Here is a 26905-nt window from a genome sequence, read left to right as displayed (position 1 = left end):
CATAAAAAAATCAGTAAATTTTTGATGCAGTAAGTTCATAATAAGTTAAGCAGTAGTATTTTCATGAAAAACTAATAGTAATCCGGTAAAAAAGCAATATTTTATAAAAAACTATGATATTTCAGAACAGAACATCAATAATTCTAAATCCCCCACTAGTTTTCATAGTATATTTAGAAAAAAAACTCCGATGCGAAATATATTACGGTATCATTTATATTTACGATATCGTCGATTATAAATACTTATGGTATAAACTAAAATAAAACTAATATTAATATCCGTATAGTATATATTTGGCGTACGCCAATGTAAAAAGTCAGAAATAATAGTCTCGTATCAACCCACCCACGGTATCGTTCGATTCTTATAAATCCGGCAACGCCGCACGCCATAACCGATATTGTGGCCGCACGGAATGGTGGAGAGAAACGAGCTTCAGTCGGGTCAAACTTCCCCTACGCCCCCCACCAACTAGGACTACGTGCCGTTGTTTCTCCCACAGGCAGACAGTCGAACGTCGTGTTTCGCGGTAGTCGTGTGTACGTCGAGAGCGCGTCTGATTATCTGGATTTAAATCTAAACACTTTTTTGGGATTATTATGCTTTTTAAGTGGATAGTGCACAATTAAATCGATCTTCTTTATGTTTACCCACAAATGCTGGGTTATACTTCCTACAGGTAATTTTATATTTATTTTTCGTTTTTTTCGTTTTTTCTTTCTTTCTTTTTTTGTCGTTAAAATGGAGATGTGAGTGTGGGGCGATGGGACGGAGGAATGCGGGAAATGTCGTGTTTAATGGATACCCTACGAAATAGTGATTTCCGTGGTTACAGTGTTGGTCGAGATATTTTTTTCGAGTGGTGTGGTTTTGTGGAAAAATAAAAGTGTAGTCGTTTTATAAACAAAAGTGTAGTTTAAGTGTATGTGTGTGTATGTGTGTGTGTGTGTGTGTGTGTGTGTTTGTTTCTTTAAATAAATGAAAATAATACTCGAATCATATCGGTTACACTCATATCTCCATTGCGTTCATTTTAATATCTCGAAAATCGAAATTGCGGATTATTTTTTTCAAATAGCGAAGGTAGGATTAGTATTAAACGTATCAAGTTTAAATAAATAATTTTTGACGTGCATTTTTAAGGTTAGTTTTTCAATAGAATAAATATATATCGAAAATAAATTTCGGATTTTGTAATTTATTTTTTACGTTCGACCTTAATTTGACCCTGGCTACCTGATGATATGGAAACAATTTTCTTGTTTTTTTTTTCAATGTCAATATTGAGATAAGTGTACCATACAAAATCTATGTAATTCATCATTTGCCTTATTGATATCGTGCGATGCTCGATGACATCGTAAATATAAATGTAAATTACGAAAAAATGTCTTTTGGTACTGACGGGTTTTTAAAAATACTGCGAGTTTAAGTAAGTTAAAGTAATGTTGTTTTATTTCAAAAATATTTTCATTTTCATAAAAATATCGCTGATTTCTAATAAAATATTGTTGAAATACTGCTTTGAAAAATATACTGCATGTTTACAAAAAATACTGGAGTTTTCATAAAAATACTGCATTTTACTAAAATTATCAGGGTTTTAATTAAAATACTGCTCTAATCTTGAAAAATACTGCCGTTTCTATAAAAAATATCCTAGTTTTCCAAAAATACTGCTTTCCATCAAAATACTGATGTTTCGATAAAAATCATGACAGTTTTGAAGTAATAAATTTTTCAGAAAATACTGCACTTTTACTGGTAAATCAGTTTCTATCATAATACTGTCCTGATAATGATAAAATACTGCGGTTTTCATAAAATACTGATGTTTCTATAAAAATCATGACAGTTTTGATAAAGTATTAAATATTTTGTGAAATTACTGCTATATAGAATTAAAATACTGCACTTTTATTTAGATCAATTTCTATCATAATACTACCCTAATAATAATAAAATACTGCGGTTTTCATAAAATACTGCGGTTTTCATAAAATACTGCTTTATATCAAAATATTGTTCGTTTTTATAAAAATACTGATGTTTCGATAAAAATCATGACAGTTATGATGAAGTATTGAATTTTTTGTGACAATACTGCTCTTTGGCTAAAAAATACTGCAATTTTCGTAAATATACTGAAAATACTGTCGTTGTAATAAAAGAAATATCGCGATTTTCACAAAAAACTGTTTTTATATTTACAAATATTGGAGTTGTTCTGAAAATACTGCACTTTTATTAAAAAATATTGTACTGCGCACAAAATACTGCTCTTCTTTAAAATACTTTTGTTATTTTATTAAATATACTACAAATTTCATGAAAAAATTTTTTAAAGAAATTCTGCGGTTTGTAAATACGGGGTTTCTAGGAAAAGTACTGCCTTTTTTATTAAAAATACTGCACTTTTACGAAAAACTAATATATGATTGAAAATACTTTTATAGAAAATACTGCTTTTTCTTTTAAAAACACTGGGATTACACGAAAAACTACCATAATATTAAAAATACTGCCTTTGCTATTAAAAATACTGATTTTTTTACGATAAAAAATTCCTTTTCCATTAAAAATACTGCTTCTTATTGAAAATACTGAGCTCTCACGAAAAATACTGCCTTTGCCATTGAAAAAACTGCATTTGCTATTAAAAATACTGCTACGTATTGAAAATACTGCCTTTGCTATTAAAAATACTGCTTCCTATTGAAAATACTGCCTTTGCTATTAAAAACACTGCTTCCTATTGAAAAACTGAGCTCTCACGAAAAATACTGCCTTTGCTATTAAAAATACTGCTTTTTATTGAAAATATTGCCTTTGCTATTAAAAATACTGCTTCTTATTGAAAAACTGAGCTCTCACGAAAAATACTGCCTTTGCTATTAAAAATACTGCTTATTGAAAATACTGAGCTCTCACGAAAAATACTGCCTTTGCTATTAAAAATACTGCTTCTTATTGAAAATACTGCCTTTGCTATTAAAAATACTGCTTCTTATTGAAAATACTGCACTCTCACGAAAAATACTGCCTTTGCTATTAAAAATACTGCTTCTTATTGAAAATACTGCCTTTGCTATTAAAAATACTGCTTCTTATTGAAAATACTGCACTCTCACGAAAAATACTGCCTTTGCTATTAAAAATACTGCTTCTTATTGAAAATACTGCCTTTGCTATTAAAAATACTGCTTCTTATTAAAAATACTGCACTCTCACGAAAAATACTCCCTTTGCTATTAAAAATACTGCTTCTTATTGAAAATACTGCCTTTGCTATTAAAAATACTGCTTCTTATTGAAAATACTGCACTCTCACGAAAAATACTGCTTCTTATTGAAAATACTGCCTTTGCCATTAAAAATACTGCTTATTGAAAATACTTAGCTCTCACGAAAAATACTGCCTTTGCTATTAAAAATACTGCTTCTTATTGAAAATACTTAGCTCTCACGAAAAATACTGCCTTTGCTATTAAAAATACTGCTTCTTATTGAAAATACTTAGCTCTCACGAAAAATACTGCTTTTTATTGAAAATACTGCTTTTTATTGAAAATACTGCTTTTTATTGAAAATACTGCGCTCTCACGAAAAATACTGCCTTTGCTATTAAAAATACTGCTTCTTATTGAAAATACTGCCTTTGCCATTAAAAATACTGCTTATTGAAAATACTTAGCTCTCACGAAAAATACTGCCTTTGCTATTAAAAATACTGCTTCTTATTGAAAATACTTAGCTCTCACGAAAAATACTGCCTTTGCTATTAAAAATACTGCTTTTTATTGAAAATACTTAGCTCTCACGAAAAATACTGCCTTTGCTATTAAAAATACTGCTTCTTATTGAAAATACTTAGCTCTCACGAAAAATACTGCTTTTTATTGAAAATACTGCCTTTTTTATTAAAAATACTGCACTTTTACGAAAAACTAATATATGATTGAAAATACTTTGTTATTATAGAAAATACTGCTTTTTCTTTTAAAAACACTGGGATTACACGAAAAACTACCATAATATTAAAAATACTGCCTTTGCTATTAAAAATACTGATTTTTTTACGATAAAAAATTCCTTTTCCATTAAAAATACTGCTTCTTATTGAAAATACTGTGCTCTCACGAAAAATACTGCCTTTGCCATTGAAAAAACTGCATTTGCTATTAAAAATACTGCTACGTATTGAAAATACTGCCTTTGCTATTAAAAATACTGCTTCCTATTGAAAATACTGCCTTTGCTATTAAAAACACTGCTTCCTATTGAAAAACTGAGCTCTCACGAAAAATACTGCCTTTGCTATTAAAAATACTGCTTTTTATTGAAAATATTGCCTTTGCTATTAAAAATACTGCTTCTTATTGAAAAACTGAGCTCTCACGAAAAATACTGCCTTTGCTATTAAAAATACTGCTTATTGAAAATACTGAGCTCTCACGAAAAATACTGCCTTTGCTATTAAAAATACTGCTTCTTATTGAAAATACTGCCTTTGCTATTAAAAATACTGCTTCTTATTGAAAATACTGCACTCTCACGAAAAATACTGCCTTTGCTATTAAAAATACTGCTTCTTATTGAAAATACTGCCTTTGCTATTAAAAATACTGCTTCTTATTGAAAATACTGCACTCTCACGAAAAATACTGCCTTTGCTATTAAAAATACTGCTTCTTATTGAAAATACTGCCTTTGCTATTAAAAATACTGCTTCTTATTAAAAATACTGCACTCTCACGAAAAATACTCCCTTTGCTATTAAAAATACTGCTTCTTATTGAAAATACTGCCTTTGCTATTAAAAATACTGCTTCTTATTGAAAATACTGCACTCTCACGAAAAATACTGCCTTTGCTATTAAAAATACTGCTTCTTATTGAAAATACTGCCTTTGCCATTAAAAATACTGCTTATTGAAAATACTTAGCTCTCACGAAAAATACTGCCTTTGCTATTAAAAATACTGCTTCTTATTGAAAATACTTAGCTCTCACGAAAAATACTGCCTTTGCTATTAAAAATACTGCTTCTTATTGAAAATACTTAGCTCTCACGAAAAATACTGCTTTTTATTGAAAATACTGCTTTTTATTGAAAATACTGCTTTTTATTGAAAATACTGCGCTCTCACGAAAAATACTGCCTTTGCTATTAAAAATACTGCTTCTTATTGAAAATACTGCCTTTGCCATTAAAAATACTGCTTATTGAAAATACTTAGCTCTCACGAAAAATACTGCCTTTGCTATTAAAAATACTGCTTCTTATTGAAAATACTTAGCTCTCACGAAAAATACTGCCTTTGCTATTAAAAATACTGCTTTTTATTGAAAATACTTAGCTCTCACGAAAAATACTGCCTTTGCTATTAAAAATACTGCTTCTTATTGAAAATACTTAGCTCTCACGAAAAATACTGCTTTTTATTGAAAATACTGCCTTTGCTATTAAAAATACTGCTTCTTATTGAAAATACTGCGCTCTCACGAAAAATACTGCCTTTGCTATTAAAAATACTGCTTCTTATTGAAAATACTTAGCTCTCACGAAAAATACTGCCTTTGCTATTAAAAATACTGCTTTTTATTGAAAATACTGCCTTTGCTATTAAAAATACTGCTTCTTATTGAAAATACTGCGCTCTCACGAAAAATACTGCCTTTGCTATTAAAAATACTGCTTCTTATTGAAAATACTGCGCTCTCACGAAAAATACTGCCTTTGCTATTAAAAATACTGCTTCTTATTGAAAATACTGCGCTCTCACGAAAAATACTGCCTTTGCTATTAAAAATACTGCTTCTTATTGAAAATACTGCGCTCTCACGAAAAATACTGCCTTTGCTATTAAAAATACTGCTTCTTATTGAAAATACTGCGCTCTCACGAAAAATACTGCCTTTGCTATTAAAAATACTGCTTCTTATTGAAAATACTGCGCTCTCACGAAAAATACTGCCTTTGCTATTAAAAATACTGCGCGTCTTCACAAAAATAACACCGTATATTGATGTTTCCATAGAATACTGTCTTTTTGCCGGAGAATATTGTAGTTTTTATAAAAATACTGCCTTTTTACTTGAAAAATATACTGCGATTTACCCGAAAATTTTGTATATTCAAATTCTGGTTCCATAAACAAAATTTGAACTTTCGGTTTCGATATCGCTACCTTTGAATTATCGATATTTATCTATGGAAATTAAAATATTTGATTTTTGTTAAATTTTTCGTTCGCAGGGATTGGACAGGACCGGGTGCTGGGGCCCAACAACAGTTGTCGGTCGTGACCACGGTGTGGGGAGTGAGTACCACGACGCAGTCGGGCCCCCACGGGGGCGCCTACACGGGCGGCCCGACGCCCACAGCGAACTCCAACTATATAGGAGGACAAGGAAAAGTACAACAAGGCGCTTACCAAGGAGGATACAGACAAGTCGTACCCCCAGGGTGAGTCAAATAAATTAAATCATAAAAAATTTTCCCCCACAATCTAATCAAGTATCGGCGCATTCGCCGAATAATCGGTTTAAACGCTGGCGCATTCGCCAAAAAAATGAATCGACCATTCGCCGAATCATCCAACATCGACGCATTCGGCAAATCATCAATTTAAACGCATTCGTCGAAAACTTCAATCAAACATCGACGAGATCGCCGAATAATCGGTTTAAATGCTGGCGTTTTCGTCAAAAAATCGAATCAAGTAACGGCGCATTTGCCAAATCATCAGTTAAATACCGACGCATTCAGCAAATCATCGATATTCGTCAAATTAATCAAATATCTGTGCATTCGCCGAATAATCGGTTTAAACGCTGGCGCATTCACCAGAAAGCCGATCCAAGTAACGGCGCATTCGCCAAAAAAGTTGATTCAAATATCGGCGCATCCGCCAAAGATTCCTATCAACCAACGGCGCTTTCGCCGAATCATCAATTAAACTTCTACGTATTCGGAAAATCATCCATTTAAACGCTGGCGCATTCGGCATATGTCCGAATTAAGGTCAGTCTCGACGCATTCGCCAAAAACTCCAATAAAGTATCGGCGTATTCGCCAAAACTTCGGATCAAACATCGACGCATTCGCCACAGATTCTAATCAAGCAACGGTGCATTCGCCGAATCATCAATTAAACATCGACGCATTCGGCAAATCATCGATTTAAACGCCATATTTTCGAATTAAGGACCGACTAAACACATTCGTTAAAAACTCTAATAAAATATCGGCGTATTCGTCAAAAAATCGAATCAAACAACGGTGCATTCGTCATAACATCAGTTAAACATCGACGCATTCGGCAAATCATCGATATAATCGTCATATGTTCGAATTAAGGACCGTCTCGACGCATTCGTCAAAAACTCGAATCCAACATCGGCGCATTCGGCAGAAAGTCTAATCAAATATTCAGGGTTTGACATGTGTTTCAAAAATCATGATTTTTTGAAAAAATATCGGTTATAGTCCATTCGTTTTTTGATGTGACGTATTTTTTTATTCACTCCTAGTCGTTCGGAAACGTTATACATATTCGAAACACCCCGTATATATATTTCAAAAATATAGTCGTGGTGTGTTTTGGAATTTTAATAAAGCATGACAAAATTCGTATTTTCGATTACCTGATGGACCTCTTTTGAATTGAGTTACTTGGAAGTCTTTTGTGCCGTACCAACAGCTGTGAATACATCAAAATATTGTAGATCTTTTTTTTTCAAAATAATTGAATATATTCTACCTGAGTTTCTGAGTAAGTGCCAACAACAGATTTGTCACTTTAATGGTATTTTGAATACGGATGTGTATGGGAAAATGTTCACAACGAATTTTTTTTTGTTTCTTTTGCTAAAAATACGGAACTTTTGGAAATTTATATCGCCGAGAAGAAAATTTTCACTGGAAATTACCCAAAAAAACATAATTTTATAAATACGGTTGTTAATTTCGTTTATTTTCATATAAATAGGTGTTAAATCGGGCGTATAATGTGGACGATGTAATATCAGATGAATCCCCAATTTTTTTGGTTTTTTTGGGTATCAAATCGTTGGGGGTTCGAAATTCCATCGAAAAATTACCAAACAAACATACTTTGATGAATAAATACGTCAAATTGGTCGATTTTTATATAAAAATGTGCTAAATCGGGCGTATAATGTGGACTATGTAATTTCAGATAAATCCCCCAATTTTTTTGGTTTTTTTTGGGTATGAAATCGTTGGGGGGTTCGAAATTCCATCGAAAAATTACCAAACAAACATACTTTGATGAATAAATACGTCAAATTGGTCGATTTTTATATAAAAATGTGCTAAATCGGGCGTATAATGAGGACTATGTAATATCAGATAAATCCCCCAATTTTTTTAGTTTTTTTGGGTATCAAATTGTTGGGGGTTCGAAATTCCATCGAAAAATTACCAAACAAACATACTTTGATGAATAAATACGTCAAATTGGTCGATTTTTATATAAAAATGTGCTAAATCGGGCGTATAATGAGGACTATGTAATATCAGATAAATCCCCCAATTTTTTTAGTTTTTTTGGGTATCAAATTGTTGGGGGTTCGAAATTCCATCGAAAAATTACCAAACAAACATACTTTGATGAATAAATACGTCAAATTGGTCGATTTTTATATAAAAATGTGCTAAATCGGGCGTATAATGTGGACTATGTAATATCAGATAAATCCCCCAATTTTTTTAGTTTTTTTGGGTATCAAATCGTTGGGGGGTTCGAAATTCCATCGAAAAATTACCAAACAAACATACTTTGATGAATAAATACGTCAAATTGGTCGATTTTTATATAAAAATGTGCTAAATCGGGCGTATAATGAGGACTATGTAATATCAGATAAATCCCCCAATTTTTTTAGTTTTTTTGGGTATCAAATTGTTGGGGGTTCGAAATTCCATCGAAAAATTACCAAACAAACATACTTTGATGAATAAATACGTCAAATTGGTCGATTTTTATATAAAAATGTGCTAAATCGGGCGTATAATGTGGACTATGTAATTTCAGATAAATCCCCCAATTTTTTTGGTTTTTTTGGGTATGAAATCGTTGGGGGGTTCGAAATTCCATCGAAAAATTACCAAACAAACATACTTTGATGAATAAATACGTCAAATTGGTCGATTTTTATATAAAAATGTGCTAAATCGGGCGTATAATGTGGACTATGTAATATCAGATAAATCCCCCAATTTTTTTAGTTTTTTTGGGTATCAAATTGTTGGGGGTTCGAAATTCCATCGAAAAATTACCAAACAAACATACTTTGATGAATAAATACGTCAAATTGGTCGATTTTTATATAAAAATGTGCTAAATCGGGCGTATAATGTAGACTATGTAATATCAGATAAATCCCCCAATTTTTTTAGTTTTTTTGGGTATCAAATTGTTGGGGGTTCGAAATTCCATCGAAAAATTACCAAACAAACATACTTTGATGAATAAATACGTCAAATTGGTCGATTTTTATATAAAAATGTGCTAAATCGGGCGTATAATGTGGACTATGTAATTTCAGATAAATCCCCCAATTTTTTTGGTTTTTTTGGGTATGAAATCGTTGGGGGGTTCGAAATTCCATCGAAAAATTACCAAACAAACATACTTTGATGAATAAATACGTCAAATTGGTCGATTTTTATATAAAAATGTGCTAAATCGGGCGTATAATGTGGACTATGTAATATCAGATGAATCCCCAATTTTTTTGGTTTTTTTGGGTATCAAATCGTTGGGGGTTCGAAATTCCATCGAAAAATTACCAAACAAACATACTTTGATGAATAAATACGTCAAATTGGTCGATTTTTATATAAAAATGTGCTAAATCGGGCGTATAATGTGGACTATGTAATTTCAGATAAATCCCCCAATTTTTTTGGTTTTTTTTGGGTATGAAATCGTTGGGGGGTTCGAAATTCCATCGAAAAATTACCAAACAAACATACTTTGATGAATAAATACGTCAAATTGGTCGATTTTTATATAAAAATGTGCTAAATCGGGCGTATAATGTGGACTATGTAATTTCAGATAAATCCCCCAATTTTTTTGGTTTTTTTGGGTATGAAATCGTTGGGGGGTTCGAAATTCCATCGAAAAATTACCAAACAAACATACTTTGATGAATAAATACGTCAAATTGGTCGATTTTTATATAAAAATGTGCTAAATCGGGCGTATAATGTGGACTATGTAATATCAGATGAATCCCCAATTTTTTTGGTTTTTTTGGGTATCAAATCGTTGGGGGTTCGAAATTCCATCGAAAAATTACCAAACAAACATACTTTGATGAATAAATACGTCAAATTGGTCGATTTTTATATAAAAATGTGCTAAATCGGGCGTATAATGTGGACTATGTAATATCAGATGAATCCCCCAATTTTTTTGGGGTATAAAATCGTTGGGGGTGCGAAATTCCATCTAAAAACTATCAAGCAAGCATATTTTAATGAACAGAGGCTCCAATTTGGATGATTTCGATGAGAAAAGATGCTAAATCAGGTGTATAATGTGGACGATTCAATATTCCAATTTTTTCGGCTTTTCGGGCATCCAAATCGCTGGGGATGGAAAATTTCAACTGTAAATTACAGTACAGACATTGAATATAATAAAAATATATGAAAACATTGTTAATATAGTAACGGTTATTACCTACGAATTCATTGGAAACCAAACAACCCCTTAATAGGGAGTACGCGCTATTAGGGTTGCTTTTTTCGATTTAAACAAAGGTTGACGTTAGAAAACGAGGAGGGTGGAATCGACGGTCATCAATAACTGATAGAAAATACGCTGTCGATAAAATCAAACGACGATATCGGGGTGAATCCAATAAAATCGTTTTTTTCGAAAATAACATTTAAAATCGTTGTCGAACTTTTGTTTTTTCGCGCTCTATCGATCAAATTTCGCGAAAAAAAATGAAATTCGCCCTCAATTACATGAATTAAATTGCAGAATAACCGATTTAAACAATGAAAAAACCGTTTACCGCACTAAAAAGTCAGTAAATTAAATCTTAAATCCCTATCAATTTCGTATCGTGTAAGTTATGAAAATACGTCGGTTGGCGGGGACATATTTCTGAAGAATGGGTACAAATATGTTAACAATAGATTTCTGTAAGGGTAAATTCATTATTGTTGGGTGGCAATCTGCTTTCGTCAACCGAAAATATCAAACCCTCTTGTCGATTTGAATGTTGCAAGCAGCGGCGTCACTTTAAATATTTTTTCGCGTTCGTAAAATCGATTGAGTATCGATAAAAAGGTTCGAGAACAATTCATAGAATGTTCTAGAACATTTTATAACCTCCCAACATATACAAGAATAGTATAAAAAGTTCCTAAAACATCGTAGAGTTTCCAAAAATGATTTTTAGTTATATAAAATGTTCATTTTATCGTTTTTAACTTTCTAAATAGATCGAGAACATTTTATAAAACATTTTGTACCTTCCAGAACGATTTAGAATGTTCTAGAACATTTTATAACCTCCCAACATATACAAGAATAGTATAAAAAGTTCCTAAAACATCGTAGAGTTTCCAAAAATGATTTTTAGTTATATAAAATGTTCATTTTTTCGTTTTTAACTTTCTAAATAGATCGAGAACATTTTATAAAACATTGTGTACCTTTCAGAACGTTTTAGAATGTTCTAGAACATTTTATAACCTCCCAATATATACAAGATTAGTGTAAAAACACATTGTGTACCTCCCAGAACGTTTTAGAATGTTCTAGAACATTTTATAACCTCCCAATATATACAAGAATAGTATAAAAAGTTCCTAAAACATCGTAGAGTTTCCAAAAATGATTTTTAGTTATATAAAATGTTCATTTTATCGTTTTTAACTTTCTAAATAGATCGAGAACATTTTATAAAACATTTTGTACCTTTCAGAACGTTTTAGAATGTTCTAGAACATTTTATAACCTCCCAATATATACAAGAATAGTATAAAAAGTTCCTAAAACATCGTAGAGTTTCCAAAAATGATTTTTAGTTATATAAAATGTTCATTTTATCGTTTTTAACTTTCTAAATAGATCGAGAACATTTTATAAAACATTTTGTACCTTCCAGAACGATTTAGAATGTTCTAGAACATTTCATAACCTCCCAATATATACAAGAATAGTATAAAAAGTTCCTAAAACATCGTAGAGTTTCCAAAAATGATTTTTAGTTATATAAAATGTTCATTTTATCGTTTTTAACTTTCTAAATAGATCGAGAACATTTTATAAAACATTTTGTACCTTCCAGAACGTTTTAGAATGTTCTAGAACATTTTATAACCTCCCAACATATACAAGAATAGTATAAAAAGTTCCTAAAACATCGTAGAGTTTCCAAAAATGATTTTTAGTTATATAAAATGTTCATATTATCGTTTTTAACTTTCTAAATAGATCGAGAACATTTTATAAAACATTGTGTACCTTTCAGAACGTTTTAGAATGTTCTAGAACATTTTATAACCTCCTAATATATACAAGAATAGTATAAAAAGTTCCTAAAACATCGTAGAGTTTCCAAAAATGATTTTTAGTTATATAAAATGTTCATTTTATCGTTTTTAACTTTTTAAATAGATCGAGAACATTTTATAAAACATTTTGTACCTTTCAGAACGTTTTAGAATGTTCTAGAACATTTCATAACCTCCCAATATATACAAGAATAGTATAAAAAGTTCCTAAAACATCGTAGAGTTTCCAAAAATGATTTTTAGTTATATAAAATGTTCATTTTATCGTTTTTAACTTTCTAAATAGATCGAGAACATTTTATAAAACATTTTGTACCTTCCAGAACGATTTAGAATGTTCTAGAACATTTCATAACCTCCCAATATATACAAGAATAGTATAAAAAGTTCCTAAAACATCGTAGAGTTTCCAAAAATGATTTTTAGTTATATAAAATGTTCATTTTATCGTTTTTAACTTTTTAAATAGATCGAGAACATTTTATAAAACATTTTGTACCTTCCAGAACGATTTAGAATGTTCTAGAACATTTCATAACCTCCCAACATATACAAGAATAGTATAAAAAGTTCCTAAAACATCGTAGAGTTTCCAAAAATGATTTTTAGTTATATAAAATGTTCATTTTATCGTTTTTAACTTTCTAAATAGATCGAGAACATTTTATAAAACATTTTGTACCTTCCAGAACGATTTAGAATGTTCTAGAACATTTCATAACCTCCCAATATATACAAGAATAGTATAAAAAGTTCCTAAAACATCGTAGAGTTTCCAAAAATGATTTTTAGTTATATAAAATGTTCATTTTATCGTTTTTAATTTTCTAAATAGATCGAGAACATTTTATAAAACACTTTGTATCTTTCAGAACGTTCTAGAATGTTCTATAACATTTTGAAACGTCTCAATTTATTCAAGAATAATGTAAAATAGTTGCCATATGGCATTATATAATTTTTAGCGAAGTCCCTTCCTGTTCAACGGCAAGAGCAACTCCGAATAATACAAAAAATAAAATCGAAGAGACTTTTTTTTTCATATCGTTTAAACCGTGGGTAAAAGCGAATCGAAACAAAAGATTACGTAAAGGGCGAACATGGATTGTTACGGAAATAAAGGGCGCAGGGAGTGGACTACACGCTGTGTTGTAATATGCATATTAACGTCTGCGAGAAATAATAACCTTCGAAACAACCGACGAAAATATTTGGTATTTTTCAATTCAAAAAATACGAGGAGCACCTATAACTACGCCCCCAAAAAAAAATACGCACAATTTTCGACAAAAATAAGATATTTTCTTAAATTTTTTGCTCCCAGAAATTTTCAAAAATACGCGTTACCAAAAATGTAGTGTTCGATTCGAAAATTTCGAAAACGTTGACCAAATTACGTCTTATGAATATGTTCTGCTGCTCGACGAAACGTTTTCGCATAAAATAACACACTATGCAATGTTGCCGCGTTTCATTTTATTTCCGAGATGATCGGAATTTTTATTTTTTTCGAAAATGTTAATTTTTATTGAGATTTTTCGAAATTAAAGTCGGATACTTCGAAATTTGATCAAACGCTGATTGAATTACGCCTTTTTAACGTTTATGAAGATGTTTTGCTACTACACGGACCGTTTTTACGTAAAATAACACATTATGCAATGTTGCCACGTTTCATTTTATTTCCGAGATGATCGGAATTTTTATTTTTTTTTTCGAAAATGTGAATTTTTATTGAAATTTTTCGTAATTAAAGTCAGATGTTTTAAAATTTCACCAAACGATGATCAAATTACGTCTTTTTGACGTTTATGAATATGTTTTGCTACTCGACGAAACGTTTTTACGTAAAATAACACATTATGCAATGTTGGCACGTTTCATTTTATTTCCGAGATGATCGGAATTTTTATTTTTTTTCGAAAATGTGATTTTTTATTGAAATTTTTCGAATTTAAAGTCAGATGTATTAAAGTCGGATATTTCGAAATTTGATCAAACGCTGATTAAATTACGCCTTTTTAACGTTTATGAAGATGTTTTGCTACTACACGGACCGTTTTTACGTAAAATAACACATTATGCAATTTTGCCACGTTTCATTTTATTTCCGAGATGATCGGAATTTTTATTTTTTTTTCGAAAATGTGAATTTTTATTGAAATTTTTCGTAATTAAAGTCAGATGTTTTAAAATTTCACCAAACGATGATCAAATTACGTCTTTTTGACGTTTATGAATATGTTTTGCTACTCGACGAAACGTTTTTACGTAAAATAACACATTATGCAATGTTGGCACGTTTCATTTTATTTCCGAGATGATCGGAATTTTTATTTTTTTTTCGAAAATGTGATTTTTTATTGAAATTTTTCGAATTTAAAGTCAGATGTTTTAAAATTTCACTAAACGCTGATTAAATTACGTCTTTTTGACGTTTATGAATATGTTTTGCTACTCGACGAAACGTTTTTACATAAAATAACACACTATGCAATGTTGCCACGTTTCATTTTATTTCCGAGATGATCGGAATTTTTATTTTTTTTTCGAAAATGTGATTTTTTATTGAAATTTTTCGAATTTAAAGTCAGATGTATTAAAGTCGGATATTTCGAAATTTGATCAAACGCTGATTAAATTACGCCTTTTTAACGTTTATGAAGATGTTTTGCTACTACACGGACCGTTTTTACGTAAAATAACACATTATGCAATGTTGCCACGTTTCATTTTATTTCCGAGATGATCGGAATTTTTATTTTTTTTTCGAAAATGTGAATTTTTATTGAAATTTTTCGTAATTAAAGTCAGATGTTTTAAAATTTCACCAAACGATGATCAAATTACGTCTTTTTGACGTTTATGAATATGTTTTGCTACTCGACGAAACGTTTTTACGTAAAATAACACATTATGCAATGTTGGCACGTTTCATTTTATTTCCGAGATGATCGGAATTTTTATTTTTTTTCGAAAATGTGATTTTTTATTGAAATTTTTCGAATTTAAAGTCAGATGTATTAAAGTCGGATATTTCGAAATTTGATCAAACGCTGATTAAATTACGCCTTTTTAACGTTTATGAAGATGTTTTGCTACTACACGGACCGTTTTTACGTAAAATAACACATTATGCAATGTTGCCACGTTTCATTTTATTTCCGAGATGATCGGAATTTTTATTTTTTTTTTCGAAAATGTGAATTTTTATTGAAATTTTTCGTAATTAAAGTCAGATGTTTTAAAATTTCACCAAACGATGATCAAATTACGTCTTTTTGACGTTTATGAATATGTTTTGCTACTCGACGAAACGTTTTTACGTAAAATAACACATTATGCAATGTTGGCACGTTTCATTTTATTTCCGAGATGATCGGAATTTTTATTTTTTTTCGAAAATGTGATTTTTTATTGAAATTTTTCGAATTTAAAGTCAGATGTATTAAAGTCGGATATTTCGAAATTTGATCAAACGCTGATTAAATTACGCCTTTTTAACGTTTATGAAGATGTTTTGCTACTACACGGACCGTTTTTACGTAAAATAACACATTATGCAATGTTGCCACGTTTCATTTTATTTCCGAGATGATCGGAATTTTTATTTTTTTTTTCGAAAATGTGAATTTTTATTGAAATTTTTCGTAATTAAAGTCAGATGTTTTAAAATTTCACCAAACGATGATCAAATTACGTCTTTTTGACGTTTATGAATATGTTTTGCTACTCGACGAAACGTTTTTACGTAAAATAACACATTATGCAATGTTGGCACGTTTCATTTTATTTCCGAGATGATCGGAATTTTTATTTTTTTTTCGAAAATGTGATTTTTTATTGAAATTTTTCGAATTTAAAGTCAGATGTTTTAAAATTTCACTAAACGCTGATTAAATTACGTCTTTTTGACGTTTATGAATATGTTTTGCTACTCGACGAAACGTTTTTACATAAAATAACACACTATGCAATGTTGCCACGTTTCATTTTATTTCCGAGATGATCGGAATTTTTATTTTTTTTCGAAATTGGAATTATTATTGAAATTTTTCGAAATTAAAGTCGGATATTTCGAAATTTGATCAAACGCCGATTAAATTACGTCTTTTTGACGTTTATGAAGATGTTTTGCTGCTACACGAAACGTTTTCTGGTAAAATAACACACTATGCAATGTTGCTACGTTTCATTTAATTTCCGAGACAATTGGAAATTTTCTTTTTTTTATAAAAGTGAATTTTATTGTTGCAGTTTATTTTTACTTCGATTTTTCGGAATTTTTTTTACCAAAAAAATGAAAAAAAAAAACTCTTTTTTGTGTGATCAAATCAACATTTATTCATTTTTTACGTTATTAATGATGAATGTCGATAGATAACCTCAAAAATAACAAGGAAATTGTATTCGCGTGTATATATAAATTGAAATAAGACGTTACGCTATGTTGTCAAGTTTAATTTAATTTCGGAGACGATCGGGATTTTTTTTGTTATTGAAAATGTGGATTTTCATTACGATTTTTTCAAGTTTTTTTGACGAACTAACGAAAATAAGGTAAATTTAACCAAATTACGTGTTTTGGATAAGTGTTTCGCAGCTCTAATAAACTTTTTTATGTACGTTTAAATACGTCAATTTTGGCGAGTCCGCTCCTGTTATTTCAAACCCTATTTTATTCCACAAATAGTGCATCTATATCTTCAACTAGCGTTCCCCCTTTTATATTTTTTATCGGCACCGCCCCCTTTCCCATCGTCGTCGACTCGAAAATATTTTTCTCCCACAGAATTTCGATATTGAATAGAAGTGTTGTAAGTTCCCACCGATTATAGGGGAATCGACAATTTTTATTTAATTATTTTTTTTTTATTATTATTATTTTTCCAGTATCGGCGGTTATGGTTCAAATAATGTTATGAATGGCGGGGATCAAGGTTACGGGAACGGAAACGCGTTGAGTACGGCAGCTATGGTAGCCGCCGCCGCCACGGCCACGGCGACCGCCACCGCCAGCGTAGTCGCCTTACAAGATAATTCGCAATTCAACAACCAGCAATACCAACAGAATTACCAACAACGCATGATGGGCATTAACGGAATGAATCAATTCCAAAATATGAACATGGGAGGCATCCACAACAACATGATGACAAATATGGGACCTAAAATGGGAATGCAGGGTCCAGGTCCCGGACCTAATGCCACTTCGATGTATCCCAGACGGATGACGCCGTATCCTTCGCCGGCGGCGATGCACATGACGCAAAAAAGGGCGACGCCGCAAACTTATTCCAATAATTGCCCGACGATGAATCCCAACATCGCCGCCGGTATGAACCCCAATTTCAACCCGAACGGTCAATACCCTTACAACAGGTGAGTTCGAAAAAAAAAAATATATATATATATATATATATATATATATATATATACAGTGTGTATCAGAATGAACAATTCCAGCGCGCGGCAGCCCAATTTCAACCAATACCCGTCGCAACAAACCCTCGGACCGTCGAACAACTTCGGTCCGGGCAACATGATGTCGATGGGTAATCCGAGGCAGCTGCGGCAGGCGACGCCGCCCTACACTAACCAAGGACAGTATTTCAATAACGGTACCATCGGTCAATTCCCTTCGAGCAATTCTGGTCAGTACAACATGAACGGCGCCGGAGCCGGTTCTAATACTCAATACGGTAACACGAATTCGGCGCAGTTTCAACAAGACGTATCGATGAGGAACAACATGAGTTACCAACATAGTCCCATTCCGGGTAATCCCACGCCGCCTCTGACGCCCGCCAGCAGTATGCCGCCGTACATTAGTCCCAATCCGGACGTTAAGCCCAATTTTAACGACCTCAAACCACCGTTGCCGGTACCAAGTAAGTCATAACTTTATTCGCCACGTAAAATTACACATTATGCTATGTTGCCGCGTTTCGTTTAATTTCGGAGATGATCGGAATTTTCCATTATTTTTTTTTTTTGGAAAATGTGAATTTTTTTTTGAGATTTTACGAAATTTTTTCACAAATAAATGAAAATTAAGTCGGATATTTTGAAATTTGACCAAACGCCGATTAAATTACGTCTTTTTGACGTTTATGAGGATGTTTTGCTGCTACACGGAACGTTTTCGAGTGAAATAACACGCTATGCAATGTTGCCGCGTTTCGTTTGACTTCGGAGATGATCGGAATTTTTATTTTTTTCGAAAATGTGAATTTTTATTGAAATTTTTAGAAATCAAAGTCGGATATTTCGAAATTTGATAGAACGCGGATTAAATTACGTCTTTTTGACGTTTATGAGGATGTTTTGCTGCTACACGGAACGTTTTCGCGTGAAATAACACATTATGCAATGTTGCCACGTTTCATTTGATTTCGGAGACAATTGAAATTTTCTTTTTTCTAGAAAAATGAATTTTCATTGTTGCAGCTTATTTTCATTAAGATTTTTCGAAATTTTTCTAATAAAAAATGTAAAACAAGGCCTATTTTGTTCAAATAATTCAATATTTATTATTTATTTACGATTTTAATAATAAATATCGATACATAACCTCAATAATGTCAAGAAAATCGCATTCGCGTCTATACACAAAGTACTATAGCAAATTAGGCTACGTTGCCACGTTTTATTTTATTTCGGAGATAATAGGAAAATTTTTTTTTTCCTGGAAAATGTGGATGTTTATTGTCGCCGACAGTTTTTAATGATATTTTTCGAAATTTTTTTACGAACAAATGAAAATAAAGTCGGATATTTCAAAATACGACCAAAAGCTATTCAAATTACGTCTTTTTGACGTTTGTAAAGACGAATTGCCGCTACACGAAACGTTTTCAGTTAAACACCGTCCGTTTAATACATTTTCGATATTAAACGAGCCTTCGACTCGATTCTATTCAATCTAAAACTCAGATTCGAATCCAGCAAATTTGTATTTAACAAAAAATCCCTTTAGACGACGAGCTACGATTGACTTTCCCCGTAAGAGACGGAATCATACTACCCCCCTTCAGATTGGAACATAATTTGGCGGTGAGTAATCACGTGTTCCAATTAAAACCGACCGTACATCAAACTCTGATGTGGCGACAAGACCTGGAATTGCAATTGAAGTGTTTCCATCACGAAGACCGACAGATGAACACCAATTGGCCGGCGTCGGTGCAAGTTTCGGTGAACGCCACGCCCCTGATGATCGATAGAGGCGAAAACAAAACTTCCCACAAGCCCCTGTATCTGAAAGACGTCTGCCAACCCGGTAGGAACACCATACAGATCACGGTGTCGGCTTGTTGTTGCGTAAGTTCCGCGTATACCAGCGAATCGACATTTTTATTTGATTTTTAACAATTTGCAGTCGCATTTGTTCGTCCTTCAATTGGTTCACCGACCGAGCGTTCGATCCGTGCTGCAAGGTTTGCTCAGGAAACGTCTCCTTACCGCGGATCATTGCATAGCGAAGATCAAGAGGAATTTCAACAATACCGGCAGTTCGAACGGCGCCGGTACCGGCGATAGAGACGCCGTCGAACAGACCGCGTTGAAGGTTTCGGTCAAATGCCCCATCACTTTCAAGAGGATCACTTTACCTGCCAGGGGACACGAATGCAAACATATTCAGTGCTTCGATTTGGAATCGTATCTGCAGTTGAATTGCGAAAGGGGAGCTTGGAGGTGTCCCGTTTGCAAGTAAGTAAGCCCTTCATTATTTTTATTCTTATTTGCAGTACCCTGTATAATTGAATTGCCTTCTGGCGGTGTCTTAAGTACTTGCATTGCCTTTAACAGTGACCATGATACTTGAATTGCCTTCTGGCAGTGTCATTTATACTTGAATTGCCTTCTGGCAGTGTCTTAAGTACTTGAATTGCCTTCTGGCAGTGTCTAAGTACTTGAATTGCCTTTAACAGTGGCCATGATACTTGAATTGCCTTTAACGGTGACATTTGTACTTGAATTGCCTTTTATACAATGTCATAGGTACTTGAATTGCCTTCTGGCAGTGTCTTAAGTACTTGAATTGCCTTTAACAGTGGCCATGATACTTGAATTGCCTTTAACGGTGACATTTGTACTTGAATTGCCTTTTATAAAGTGTCATAGGTACTTGAATTGCCTTCTGGCAGTGTCTTAAGTACTTGAATTGCCTTTAACGGTGACATTTGTACTTTAATTGCCTTTTATAAAGTGTCATAGGTACTTGAATTGCCTTCTGGCAATGTCTTAAGTACTTTTGCAGTGTCATAGGTACTTGAATTGCCATTAACAGTATTTTAAGATACTTGAATTGCCTTCTGGCAGTGTCTTAAGTACTTGAATTGCCTTTAACAGTGGCCATGATACTTGAATTGCCTTTAACGGTGACATTTGTACTTGAATTGCCTTTTATACAATGTCATAGGTACTTGAATTGCCTTCTGGCAGTGTCTTAAGTACTTGAATTGCCTTTAACAGTGGCCATGATACTTGAATTGCCTTTAACGGTGACATTTGTACTTGAATTGCCTTTTATAAAGTGTCATAGGTACTTGAATTGCCTTCTGGCAGTGTCTTAAGTACTTTTGCAGTGTCATAGGTACTTGAATTGCCATTAACAGTATTTTAAGATACTTGAATTGCCTTCTGGCAGTGTCTTAAGTACTTGAATTGCCTTCTGGCAGTGTCTTAAGTACTTGAATTGCCTTTAACAGTGGCCATGATACTTGAATTGCCTTTAACGGTGACATTTGTACTTGAATTGCCTTCTGGCAGTGTCTTAAGTACTTGAATTGCCTTTAACAGTGGCCATGATACTTGAATTGCCTTTAACGGTGACATTTGTACTTGAATTGCCTTCTGGCAGTGTCTTAAGTACTTGAATTGCCTTTAACAGTGGCCATGATACTTGAATTGCCTTTAACAGTGACATTTGTACTTGAATTGCCTTTTATAAAGTGTCATAGGTACTTGAATTGCCTTCTGGCAGTGTCTTAAGTACTTGAATTGCCTTTAACAGTGGCCATGATACTTGAATTGCCTTTAACGGTGACATTTGTACTTTAATTGCCTTTTATAAAGTGTCATAGGTACTTGAATTGCCTTCTGGCAGTGTCTTAAGTACTTGAATTGCCTTTAACAGTGGCCATGATACTTGAATTGCCTTTAACGGTGACATTTGTACTTGAATTGCCTTCTGGCAGTGTCTTAAGTACTTGAATTGCCTTTAACAGTGGCCATGATACTTGAATTGCCTTTAACAGTGACATTTGTACTTGAATTGCCTTTTATAAAGTGTCATAGGTACTTGAATTGCCTTCTGGCAGTGTCTTAAGTACTTGAATTGCCTTTAACAGTGGCCATGATACTTGAATTGCCTTTAACGGTGACATTTGTACTTTAATTGCCTTTTATAAAGTGTCATAGGTACTTGAATTGCCTTCTGGCAGTGTCTTAAGTACTTTTGCAGTGTCATAGGTACTTGAATTGCCATTAACAGTATTTTAAGATACTCGAATTGCCTTCTGGCAGTGTCTTAAGTACTTGAATTGCCTTTTACAATGTCTTATGAGCTTAAATTGCCTTCTGGCAGTCTTTTATGTACTTGAAGTATCTTTAACAGTATCCTATGCACTTGAATTACCTTTTGAAGTGTCATTTATACTTGAATTGCCTTTTACAGTGTCTTGTGTACTTAAATGGCCTTTTACAATGTCCTAGGTACTTGATTTGCATTTAACATTACCCTAGATACTCGAATTGCCTTATGGCAGTGTCTTAAGTACTTGAATTGCCTTTTATAATGTCTTGTGTACTTGAATTGCCTTTTACAATGTTCTAGATACTTTAATTGCCTTTTATAAAGTGTCTTAGATACTTGATTTGCATTTAACATTGCCCTAAATACTCGAATTGCCTTATGGCAGTGTCTTAAGTATATGAATTGCCTTTAACAGTGTCCATGATACTTGAATTGCCTTTTACAATGTCCTAGGTACTTTAATTGCCTTTTACAATATCATTTGTACTTGAATTGCCTCTTCTTCTTTGGAAAAATCAGATTTTTCTTATTTCTTTGTTGATATATTGAATTTTACAACCTTTAATAGCCTTTGTAACTTTTAATTATGCTTCTTTTTTACTTGTAGACCTTTATTTTTAATGGTTTCTCCCTTTATGTTGTGGTAGTGAGAGATATTGGAGCTTTTATCACATTTTCCAATAAATTTACAGCCTTTAGTATGTGCTGTAACTTTTATTATGCATTTTCCATCCTTTAATTCACATTTTTCCTACAAATATTAGTTTCTAATTAATATTTCATCACGTGCTTTAGAAAAATCAACATTTTCCTATATCTTCGTTGATGTATTCAATTTTACAGCCTTTAGTAGCCTTTGTAACTTTTATTTTCTTGTAGACCTTTATTTAGAATTATTTTTTCGTTTATACCTTGCAAAATTTATCGATATTGGAGACTTTATCAAATTTTTGAATGAATTTACAGCCTTTAGTAGGTACCGTAACTTTTATTGTACCTTTTCCTTTTTTTAACTAACGTTTCGACTAAAAATATTCACTTCTAATGAAATTTTCATCATATTCTTTGAAAAAAATCGAATTTTTCTCTTTTTTTTTGTTGATACATTGGATTTTACAGCCTTTAGTAGGCCTTGTAACTTTTATTACGTTACAGCCTTTAATAATCCTTGTAACTTTTATCGTGCTTTGTTTTTTCGTCAATATATCGATTCATTCGATTGATCCCGAAGCTATTAAGGTTCATGTAACTTTTATCAAGGTTTTTTTTTCTCTTAAATTAACTTTCTACCATGTTTTCCACCAAAACTGCAACGAATAAACATTTTCTAATCGTTTATGTATCATTTATTATTGATAAAAGTCCGCAACTTTCACCAAACAGTTTTTTCGTTCTATTTCTCGGATTCTATTTCACGAAAATTTTTCAAAAAAAAAATAATTAAAACGACGATTTAACCAAATTTTCTATGTTCTTAACCAGCAAACCGGCCCAATTGGAGGGTTTGGAAGTGGATCAGTACATGTGGGGTATTTTGAACACGTTGAACACCTCGGACGTCGAAGAAGTCACAATAGACAGTTCGGCGAACTGGAAAGCTGCCAAAGGAAACGTCCCCGGAATCAAAGTAAATACCCCATTTGATCAAATCGAAGTCCTCGGTATCTAACGATTGTTTTTTTTTATTTTTTTGTAGATGGAAGACGAAGGTACGGACTCCTGCAGCGGCGGTAAACGTAATAAGGCCATGTCGCCCGGCAGCATGACATTACCGACGATGAACAATTGGGATATGCAGGCGATGTCGCCCTATTTACCGCCAGATATGAACAGCATCGCCAGCGGATCGATGATGAACGGCGGCCCGCCCTCTTACAACAATTCCTATTCTAATAGTAACGATTATTTGGGCGCCAACGGCCCTTTGTCCCATCTAAGCGAATCCGTCAATTCCCTTGATCCCCTCAACGCCATGGAGAAGAGTCTCAACGAACAGGTATGTTTTTTTTTTCAATTTTTATTGTAATAATGAGAGTTACAACCCTTTATAAGGTTTCGTAACTTTTATTTTTCTTCTGGACTTGGAATTTTCGTTGTTTTGGCAAAAATAACTTTTGATACACCCTGTAGTTGTTACGATAATGAGTTATACCTTCATAACATTATTAAAACTTCCTATATTTGATCTTGATGCTTTGTTATCACCTAAATTTAATTTATTCTGTTTTATAATAATAGTTACATCTTACAGTAGACTGTAACTATTATTTTATAGTCATTATTTCGAAAAAAATATCATTATTCATGGTTCTTTCCAATTTTAAATGTTTACACATCATAATAATGAGAGTTACAACCCTTTATAAGGTTTCGTAACTTTTATTTTTCTTCTGGACTTGGAATTTTCGTTGTTTTGGCAAAAATAACTTTTGATACACCCTGTAGTTGTTACGATAATGAGTTATACCTTCATAACATTATTAAAACTTCCTATATTTGATCTTGATGCTTTGTTATCACCTAAATTTAATTTATTCTATTTTATAATAATAGTTACATCTTACAGTAGACTGTAACTATTATTTTATGGTCATTATTTCGAAAAAAATATCATTATTCATGGTTTTTTTCCAATTTTAAATGTTTACACATCATAATAATGAGAGTTACAACCCTTTATAAGGTTTCGTAACTTTTATTTTTCTTCTGGGCTTGGAATTTTCGTTGTTTTGGTAAAAATAACTTTTGATACATCCTGTAGTTGTTATGATAATGAGTTATACCTTCATAACATTATTAAAACTTCCTATATTTGATCTTGATGCTTTGTTATCACCTAAATTTAATTTATTCTGTTTTATAATAATAGTTACATCTTACAATAGACTGTAACTATTATTTTATGGTCATTATTTCGAAAAAAATATCATTATTCATGGTTTTTTTCCAATTTTAAATGTTTACACATCATAATAATGAGAGTTACAACCCTTTATAAGGTTTCGTAACTTTTATTTTTCTTCTGGACTTGGAATTTTCGTTGTTTTGGCAAAAATAACTTTTGATACACCCTGTAGTTGTTACGATAATGAATTATACCTTCATAACATTATTAAAACTTCCTATATTTGATCTTGATGCTTTGTTATCACCTAAATTTAATTTATTCTATTTTATAATAATAGTTACATCTTACAGTAGACTGTAACTATTATTTTATGGTCATTATTTCGAAAAAAATATCATTATTCATGGTTTTTTTCCAATTTTAAATGTTTACACATCATAATAATGAGAGTTACAACCCTTTATAAGGTTTCGTAACTTTTATTTTTCTTCTGGGCTTGGAATTTTCGTTGTTTTGGTAAAAATAACTTTTGATACATCCTGTAGTTGTTATGATAATGAGTTATACCTTCATAACATTATTAAAACTTCCTATATTTGATCTTGATGCTTTGTTATCACCTAAATTTAATTTATTCTATTTTATAATAATAGTTACATCTTACAGTAGACTGTAACTATTATTTTATGGTCATTATTTCGAAAAAAATATCATTATTCATGGTTTTTTTCCAATTTTAAATGTTTACACATCATAATAATGAGAGTTACAACCCTTTATAAGGTTTCGTAACTTTTATTTTTCTTCTGGGCTTGGAATTTTCGTTGTTTTGGTAAAAATAACTTTTGATACATCCTGTAGTTGTTATGATAATGAGTTATACCTTCATAACATTATTAAAACTTCCTATATTTGATCTTGATGCTTTGTTATCACCTAAATTTAATTTATTCTATTTTATAATAATAGTTACATCTTACAGTAGACTGTAACTATTATTTTATGGTCATTATTTCGAAAAAAATATCATTATTCATGGTTTTTTTCCAATTTTAAATGTTTACACATCATAATAATGAGAGTTACAACCCTTTATAAGGTTTCGTAACTTTTATTTTTCTTCTGGACTTGGAATTTTCGTTGTTTTGGCAAAAATAACTTTTGATACACCCTGTAGTTGTTACGATAATGAATTATACCTTCATAACATTATTAAAACTTCCTATATTTGATCTTGATGCTTTGTTATCACCTAAATTTAATTTATTCTATTTTATAATAATAGTTACATCTTACAGTAGACTGTAACTATTATTTTATGGTCATTATTTCGAAAAAAATATCATTATTCATGGTTTTTTTCCAATTTTAAATGTTTACACATCATAATAATGAGAGTTACAACCCTTTATAAGGTTTCGTAACTTTTATTTTTCTTCTGGACTTGGAATTTTCGTTGTTTTGGCAAAAATAACTTTTGATACACCCTGTAGTTGTTACGATAATGAATTATACCTTCATAACATTATTAAAACTTCCTATATTTGATCTTGATGCTTTGTTATCACCTAAATTTAATTTATTCTATTTTATAATAATAGTTACATCTTACAGTAGACTGTAACTATTATTTTATGGTCATTATTTCGAAAAAAATATCATTATTCATGGTTTTTTTCCAATTTTAAATGTTTACACATCATAATAATGAGAGTTACAACCCTTTATAAGGTTTCGTAACTTTTATTTTTCTTCTGGGCTTGGAATTTTCGTTGTTTTGGTAAAAATAACTTTTGATACATCCTGTAGTTGTTATGATAATGAGTTATACCTTCATAACATTATTAAAACTTCCTATATTTGATCTTGATGCTTTGTTATCACCTAAATTTAATTTATTCTATTTTATAATAATAGTTACATCTTACAGTAGACTGTAACT

General features: G+C 31.8%; 1 protein-coding gene across 1 annotated transcript in view; it reads left to right on the top strand.

Annotated features, from left to right (window-relative positions):
- Positions 1–440: 440 nt before the first annotated feature.
- Positions 441–26905, top strand: part of LOC130447730 (zinc finger MIZ domain-containing protein 1) — a 35007-nt gene continuing 8542 nt past the window's right edge. The window contains exons 1-8 of the mRNA XM_056784706.1: positions 441–682; positions 6263–6472; positions 17468–17956; positions 18041–18465; positions 19554–19897; positions 19956–20287; positions 23598–23742; positions 23812–24111. Coding sequence (XP_056640684.1) covers positions 660–682; positions 6263–6472; positions 17468–17956; positions 18041–18465; positions 19554–19897; positions 19956–20287; positions 23598–23742; positions 23812–24111 — 2268 coding nt within the window. The 5' untranslated portion in view covers positions 441–659. The remainder of the gene's footprint in view (positions 683–6262; positions 6473–17467; positions 17957–18040; positions 18466–19553; positions 19898–19955; positions 20288–23597; positions 23743–23811; positions 24112–26905) is intronic.

Source organism: Diorhabda sublineata, chromosome 8 (assembly GCF_026230105.1).
Source record: "Diorhabda sublineata isolate icDioSubl1.1 chromosome 8, icDioSubl1.1, whole genome shotgun sequence".
Taxonomy (NCBI): domain Eukaryota; kingdom Metazoa; phylum Arthropoda; class Insecta; order Coleoptera; family Chrysomelidae; genus Diorhabda; species Diorhabda sublineata.
Note: the sequence above shows the minus strand (reverse complement) of the source record. Positions and strands in the feature narration are given on the sequence as shown.